The 8,002-nt window shown below is 39.2% G+C and overlaps 1 protein-coding gene across 2 annotated transcripts; it reads right to left on the bottom strand.

The window, feature by feature from the left end:
• Positions 1 to 890: 890 nt before the first annotated feature.
• RIDA (reactive intermediate imine deaminase A homolog) lies at positions 891 to 7,976 on the bottom strand. 2 transcript variants are annotated; one of them, XM_068672335.1, is made up of 7 exons: positions 7,833 to 7,976; positions 4,982 to 5,087; positions 4,390 to 4,444; positions 3,525 to 3,593; positions 2,042 to 2,097; positions 1,558 to 1,657; positions 891 to 1,176 (listed from the first exon to the last, which is right to left on the bottom strand). In XM_068672335.1, exons 1-6 carry the CDS (start codon positions 7,895 to 7,897, stop codon positions 1,589 to 1,591), a joined length of 420 nt encoding a protein of 139 aa, XP_068528436.1. In that variant the 5' UTR covers positions 7,898 to 7,976; the 3' UTR covers positions 891 to 1,176; positions 1,558 to 1,588. The 2 variants fall into 2 exon arrangements, with proteins under 2 accessions (XP_068528436.1, XP_068528435.1); XM_068672334.1 differs by having other exon boundaries at positions 891 to 1,657.
• Between the last annotated feature and the right edge of the window lie 26 nt (positions 7,977 to 8,002).

Below are 8,002 nucleotides of genomic sequence, written 5' to 3' on the forward strand. Positions count from 1 at the left end.
TGGGGAAATAATCTGCAACAAAAAAGTTAAGTACTGATATGTGAGTAAAGCTGTAACAAAGAAACAAATATAAATTGGGAATCTGTTTAAATAAATTTGGGTTAAATTTAACCAAATTTAGTAACATTATTCTTAACTGACAAGATGTTGCTTCATTTTCTGTTTCTTAGAAAATTGTCAGAAAGTATCTGGTACTAACATGAAAACATCTATTACTGTTTATGCTTAGGTGGCATTGCTTAAGTTAGATGTGGAATATAAAAGATAGTAGTAGTATAGCCAAGGAAGGAGAGAGAGAAAGAGCAGAACCACAACTAATAGCTTTTATTTGTAAAATTTCTAAAACGTGTAGAAAGTTTATATGCAGAAGAGTCCAGTACTTTTCTAAGGTTATTGCTTGATAAATCAGATAGCAAACAGAACATATATTCATTTACCCTGAATAAACCAATATTGTGTTTAGATACATGGCTGCGGGGGAAGACAGGGGACCATCTCTACAATGAAGTAGCTGACTTTTCAAAGCAGTTCTATAAAAACATGGTATTCATTTCTACTGGCTTAGATAAAAGATGAATGCAGAGGGATGGAGTAACTTACTAACATAACCAGTCTGACTTCCCAGTATTGCTTAAACACCCCACAAAACAGATGCTTCTGTTCTTAATGACAGAGAGAAAAATGCCAAGAACTGTAATGCCATGGTAGCAGAAAACTTTGTCTTAAAGGATTATTTTTCATCCTTTGCTATTAGGTGATAGATAACTCAAACCAAAAGAATAGGTTTATAATTTCTTGTTGAAGAAGCAAAATCAGGACTTACTTTGTAATAGAGCATAAAAGCATTATCAGGAAAACAAAAAAGTTTGTTCCTAGAAAAGACAAGCACATTTTTAAAGATATAATTATCATTTATTGTCATTAAACAGGATATTTTCCCTCGTACAATTGGAATGTCTTCTTTTTTCCCCTCACCACAATATAGTAAAAGTTGAATTAGTATGAGAAAGACTATGAAAAAGGTTGCAGGAATGGATTAATTTGCAGGTGATTTACAACTATGAGGACATTACTTCAGAGAAGCATTATTTTCTTCTTTCTGAAATGAATATTCACCCTCCTAAGAAATCACTTCTTTATAAACAAAATGTGAGTAAGTTCCAACACTAATCTATTCTGTAAAGAAAGTGTTTAAGATAGTTTAGAAGTTAATACAACAGAATTCTCCAAAACACAGAAGTGAAAATGTATACTAATTCAAGTATTCTACTATTTTTCATTTCTGACCTTCTTCTTATTTAAATTAATTACTAAAAACCTACTGTTACAAGTCATTAGTTTTCCATGTCCAGATCACCCACAGCGTAACTGTCATACATCCATCTAAAATGAGTACTTTAGTATCTGAATACCTTGTCACCATCACAACATAAGGCCCCTGCTCTACAACCAGGCTCAATGGATTTTAGCAGTGCTTCCATGCGTTTCTGGGTAAGCTTGTATTTTATACAAGCTTGTATTTTATAGACCACAAGGCCACAATCTGGAAGAAAGCACCTGTCCTAGGTGTAGGATACTCAGCCTTTCCTTATAGAGAGGCTGAAACATCCTGGATGGGTCCTTGGATGGCAATCGCTTCTATCTCAACTCGGGCACCCTGTGAGACAGCAATAAAGAAACATATTAGGAATTTAAAGTATCTATTTTACGGAGCAATTGGATATATAACATGACCTGATAGGAACAAAGAGCGACATTTTAAGGGGATTATATTTCTGACAGTGGTATTACTGATTTAGCAATGTTAACACTGAAAATTCACTTTACTCTTCCTTACATACCAGGAACCCTTACTTCTACAGTTGTAGCCATCTTCCATTACAGAGCAAGGTATCTCATTTCAGAACTCTTGTATGGGGGAATAAGACCAGTATACTTAAAAGAAAATACTACTTTATTCAATAAAACAATCATAATTGAAGCTATTACAGAAGAAGAAAAGTTGCCATAATGTTTCAGAAGTACTTGAAGTGACACTTACTTTTGGCAAAGCTGCAACTTGATAGGCTGCTCTGGCTGGGAAATTGGACTTGAAAACTGTAATTGAAACAAAACCATCCACTAATCATTTACCTTTGCTTGATAAACCACACGGTTTTAAGTCATCTGTATAAAATGCAGTCACTAGAATGGTTTCAGGTTCAATTAGACAAGACAGATAAGCTTCTGTCCCAGCTTTCTTCTCCACCCACATCCTTTTTTTTTTTATATTATTATATCACTGACTGTTCTAGCATCTCAAAAAGCTACTGTTCATCATCAAGAAGGCAGCTTCAATTATGATCTAGTGGACAGAGATAACTTGCACTCTGCTGACACTGCATGGGTTTGACACCAACTTGTCTGAAACAGCAATATTGAACCAGAATGGTGATCAGCCAGTGCAAAGACTGGAGAATGGGAAAGGGCTCTTTCACAGACAGAGCAAGAAGGAGAAACAGTGGCAGGAGTCATGAGCAAAGATCCCAGATTTGTGTAGAATTACTAGGGGTAAACCTTGCTCATATCAAAGGAAGGCAGACAAAATAGGCCCTGACTTACTCCTCCATTCCCAATTAGGCCCGGAGCTCAAGCATACTAAAATAACAGGAAGAAAAGGCTATCAGTCAAGATATGAGCTGAATTTGCATAATTAAATATAAGTTTTTCTAGTGAGAGTTTACGCTAGGCTCAGAAATGGCACTTTCATGCTCCTGCACTAACAAAGTTAATAACTCACAAAGAACAGCAACAACAGCTTTCCTGAACAACAGGTAGGAGGTCTGTTTGGCAACAAGTAGCTAAGTATCCAGCTGGTCTGTTTTTCCTCCACTTAAACACACACAATTCCATCTTGAAATGCAGAAGACTGTACCGATTGCTCATGAATAAAAGACTTTATTCAGGACCAGATGTTACTATCTAATTAAAATCCAAACCTACATAAATAAGGAACTTATGTGCAGAGCCTCCCAAATTCTTCTGCACAACATGGCTCACAAATCACCTACTTCAGCTTAGATTCAGTTTGTTTAACCCAGCACTATTCTTGTATTCCACAGTGCAGAAGGGTGACTCATCCTCATAAGCAAGCTTTGTCCCATAACAATAGCACAGAAATTATTAAAAGATAGAGATTTTAAAGAAATAAAAATATACAACCTGAAATTAAGCATTTTAAGGCTGCCTACAACAGAATTATATTAGGAAAAAAAGACTATCTATCAAAGCAAAAAGAAGATTAACTTGTAGGGTTGATTTTCATATGAAAAGTTAGTGGGATGGTAGGACATGAGTCCATATGAAATTCATCTGTACTTGTTTGGGTGTTTGCAAGTAAATTGCTTTGATTTAATGTTGTATTTCTCATGAAATCTCAAAGAATGTGGAACTAAATCATCTGAGTCATTAAAACACCGCTTACAGCGAGTGTAATTAGTTCTACAAGCCATACTGGTAAAACAAACAAAAAAAATTCTACTTACATTGTTTGTAAATATCATTAATATCATTGAAGTCCTTCATGTCTGCCATCAAAACTGTAGTCTTCACAACTAGAAATTACATAACTGCAGTTATTTTGTGAGTTTCTTGCTTTTATTCCATGAATGTACCTCAAATACTATAAACATTTTGAAGAGTTTTCCAAACAGATATTGACCATTAGAGCTACCACCTACAGAAATACCTAAAAAAAAAATCTTAATAACTAGTACATAAAACTCTAAGAAATTAGATATTCCTGACCTGTTTTGAAAGTATCCGTTTTAAATTTCATTATAAGCCCAATTCTAAGAAGCACTGAACTGATGAAGCAGGTTGATTTAAGAAAGCTATTGTAAGCCAACTGTTGGAAAAAAAAAAATATGTAGCTGCTGCCAAAAAGAGTCCATAAAATGTCTGAAGATACAGTCTATGCTAGAATTTTTTTACTCATGACTGCCTAAGCCAATATTAATCCTGGTTTGGCTCCACTATTAGAATCTGCTTCAAAAGAAAATGTAATGAAAGTGCCTAGAACACAAACACCACAGACATAGACCTGCTTTTACCAGAAGTAATGTCTAGGACATTTAAAATGCCTGCAGTCAACTGCAGCTCTATCTACACCTGAGCTTCTTCAATTAGCATTAAAAAAAGTTAGTATTATGGTCAGAAACTCTGGGGAAAGGTAGTGTCCCATTGATACCCATCACATAAAGACTTGCACGTTGATTTTTTTCCCTTTATAGCTATTTATAACAACTGCATATTTAGCAAAAAGCTTTATTTTATTTTAGAGGTCACTTTTTTTTTTTTAAGTTGATGTGAAAATAATGACTTGTTTGCCATCCTCATAACAGCACCTACCATTGCCATAATCACAGCCTGCAGCTTTCAGGATTTCTCCCATGTTCTTTAGAGCCTAATGAGAAACAAGATAAAAATATTTAAATATCAGCAAGGTTGTATTTAGATAAGTATGTAAACATGAGTTGTAATCTAGCTACAGATCCATGTGTAGTTCACCCAGCAAGCCGTCAACAGTCATCAGTGGGTAAGAAAAAAAACTGAAATAGATTAAAAAGTAAATTAATGAAAGGGAATGTCTAATAAACCCCCATCCATTCATTACATGCGAATGCAGGATGCAGCTCAATCTCATCCTAACTACTCACACAGCTTCTTTGCTGCTGGGGAAACAAATCTTCCCCCCCACTCAAGCCACTGGGGTCAAACCTTTGTTCAAAACATTGATTCTTTCCTACTTGAAATACAGAGTCCTCCCTTGACTTCCAAGTTGCTTGGATGGAAAACGACAAGGATGAAATTACTTCTTACTTTTACCTCACCTTGGAGGATGTGCAATGTGCTCTCTAATACTCTTCAATTTCTCATCAGTCTACATTTAAAAAAGCACAGGCCAACTCCATTAAAAGTTTATTGCCAGAACACATCTTACCTGCTTAGCTTCTTCCTTTGCACCTCCGGAGACTAGCTGCCCACTGGAAGGCTCTATACCAATCTGTCCTGCAATGTACATGGTCCGGTCTACAAGCACCGCTTGGCTGAAAACAGAAGAGACATTTTATGTTGAAAGCTTCCCCACCAAAAACATTTAACTATTCAAAAGCACTCCCTTGTAAGCACATTTCACATTTTCTTCAGCCATTTGTAATATCTTGGAAATCTGGGTTATCAGAGAACCATCTAGGTTGGAAAAGATCTTCAAGAATATCAAGTCTGACCTGCTGAGTTCCATCACTAAACCACACTGCTTGGTGCCACGGGTTATACGTGCACAAGTTTGGACATAAACTGTGCATACAGTCTGTGAGAGTTTGGTTCAGCTGGGACTGAACCACCCATGGAAGACAGCATAGCTCTGTCTTTGAGCTAACAAACCCTGGTTCTCGGGAAAGGATGAGTGCAGCAACACAACACTAACACAGCACTGGAGATAGATGGGGTGAGGCAGAGTATCTCTATCCCAAAGAGCAATCCCTCTCCTTTGCACCACATAACCTGAGTGACCCACTGGCTGGGTTAGCTCAGAAGACTGCAGAATTTGAGCTGTTTGCTAACCATTTCTATGTAAACATCAGGTATGAAGTCGAGTTAGCAATTATTAACATCTTTAATTACCACAAAATTAAGAGATTAAAACAAAGACTTAAACCATCAATTATGCAAGAGACATAGTTTACATCCCTCCAGCTGATAGCTAAAAATATTTCATAAAGAAGTTAAAGAAAGGGCCTTCTCAAAACATTTACGGTGTGTCAACACCATTTTTATCTCTACCCATTCCACAAGAAAATTTATTGTTCTAACAGCTGAACAAGCCCCTGAAGTTACACAAACTGGAGATAGGCACCTCCCTGAACTACCTACATTAGCAGCTTAGCTTCCCTTTTATGTCAGTGGAGAAAGAAAGCCATTCTTTCAGTTTTTACTACATCTCTTAATTGCTCAATCCATTGACTTTACATGGGCCTAACCTAATTTAGGGACTCAGTAAAATGATTACGGTTAAGCAATCTGAACAATGCCATCACTCCCATCTTCCCTGTCCAGGTAAAAACCCCTGTCCCACATTCTCCTACAATTCCATTATGGAAAAAAAGCCTGTAATTTATCTGATGGAGTAACATATCTTACATGGTGATTATTCTCTGCCATCAGCAACTACCTAAACTGGGATAAGACAAAATTATACCATTGAGAGAAACTAGCAAAAGAAATAGTTTCCTAGCTGATGCAGCCTAGATGGGAAACGCGTGCATGAGCACAATACAGATTCTTCTTTAACTGTTTTCTTTCTCAGCACATCGTGCTTTGTTTGAGGAACAGGCCCTCAGACCACAAGCTCTTGTTTCTGTTTCCTGTGTGGAGAACCACACAACAAGGAGATATTAGCTCTCTGGAAAAAAAAAAAAAAAGAATAATCTTTTTTGCTTATTATAAAGCAAATGACACCACAAAACATTTATCCTAACTGACCTTTGGACAATCCCAAATCATGAATAACTGGGGAGAGCAAAAAAAAAAAAAGCATGCTGAAGCCTTCCAATACCTCTGCCAGACCAGGAGCAACCTTACTGAGTCCTCTGCTCCTCAACTTTCACTTCCCTTCTGCACTTAACTCTGTTCACTGACACCAGTAACAATTCACAAAAAAAAAGGCAAAAATTCATGTTGTCTTTACCCAAAGGGTTGTAGATTAATATAAGAATAGTATCTCTGCTGCCTAATAAAGGGAGTTCAAAATATGTAGAAGTAGCACCCTGAAGGGCTGCAGCAGAACCAGGAACGCAGCCCATAGACCCCAAACCTTCCCTCTATATTAAGCCCTCCTTCCCCTGTTCCCATGCTCAGAGCAGAGACACAGCAGTTTTTTCTTGTGCAATTTTTGCTCGCTGGACTTTGAAAAGTTGACTGCAACTCGATTAACTAAGTTAGTGATAAACTTATTGATGTTAGACCCACCATACCAGTTACAGGCTGCATAATAAGAAGCAGTATTTCATTAAGAAGTACCAAGAAGCACAGAACACAGGAGTGCAGTTAATCCACAGCAGAAGTTGAGGGCTATGTTAAAGGCTAAGCCAGTGTGTGTGTGTGTAGCTGAGGAGCTGCTCTCCCTGTCCCAGGTGCTCTGTAGGAGCGATGCCGAGCCCCTGGCTGCCCTCCACCAGAAGTTAACCTTTAGGTCGTGGGGCTCTCTCTGCCTCTACCCTTGGTACTTTTCCGTCTTTACAATTCCTATCAGGAACATCCAGCTTGAAGTTCAGAGCGTTCATTTTCACAGGAACGGAGACAGATAGTGCTTTTGGAGGCATCAGGATGCTACAAGTTTTAAAACCTCAGGAGCCTGCGTTTAAATGGGAAACCAAGCCTAACATGCCCTGAATGCGTGACTAGGAACCCTTAGAAAACACCGGTAAAACTCCCTCAGTACCTTAGACATAAGTCTACAGGAATAAGTTTTCAGATTTAAGTAGCAAAGACAAGCCTTTTGGGGGATTATTTTTAAAGTTTATGAACTTTGCTCCCCCGGTGCCTCCCAGGCAGACATTTTAGGGAGCCCCGCGGGCGGGCTGAAGCTCCCGGTGCCATCCCAGACCCACTCCCCTTGGGAGTCCCGGGACCCCCCCTGCCCCACCACTCCCAGGGACAGGTCCACCCACCCCAAAACCCGCTTATAACCCCTCAAAACCTCCCCACAGCCTCCCAGCCTCCCCACAACCACCCCAAAAACCACCCCACAGCCTCCCACGGGGCAAAGCCCGCTACCCCCAGCCGGGGCACACCTGTAGGGCCCCATCGCAGCGGGAGCCTTGGCAGTACTGATTATTTTCTTCACCAGACTCGCCATGGCTGCCCCTTCCCCGTCCCTCTCCTCAGCCACCTCCTGATGCCCCCCCCCCCCTTTACCCTCCCCTTCTCCCCCCTCCCCTCCCCGCAGCCCGCCCCGCGCCGC

The sequence above is a fragment of the Anas acuta genome, chromosome 2, assembly GCF_963932015.1.
Source record: "Anas acuta chromosome 2, bAnaAcu1.1, whole genome shotgun sequence".
NCBI lineage: Eukaryota > Metazoa > Chordata > Aves > Anseriformes > Anatidae > Anas > Anas acuta.

Excerpts from the sequence above, each read along its gene's own strand:
- RIDA (XM_068672335.1), bottom strand. The coding sequence starts at position 7,897 with ATGGCGAGTCTGGTGAAGAAAATAATCAGTACTGCCAAGGCTCCCGCT. Across the intron at positions 4,445-4,981 it reads CAAAGGAAGAAGCTAAGCAG|GCTCTAAAGAACATGGGAGA; the intron begins GTAAGATGTGTT and ends GTTTCTCATTAG. Across the intron at positions 1,658-2,041 it reads AAGTTGCAGCTTTGCCAAAA|GGTGCCCGAGTTGAGATAGA; the intron begins GTAAGTGTCACT and ends GCTGTCTCACAG.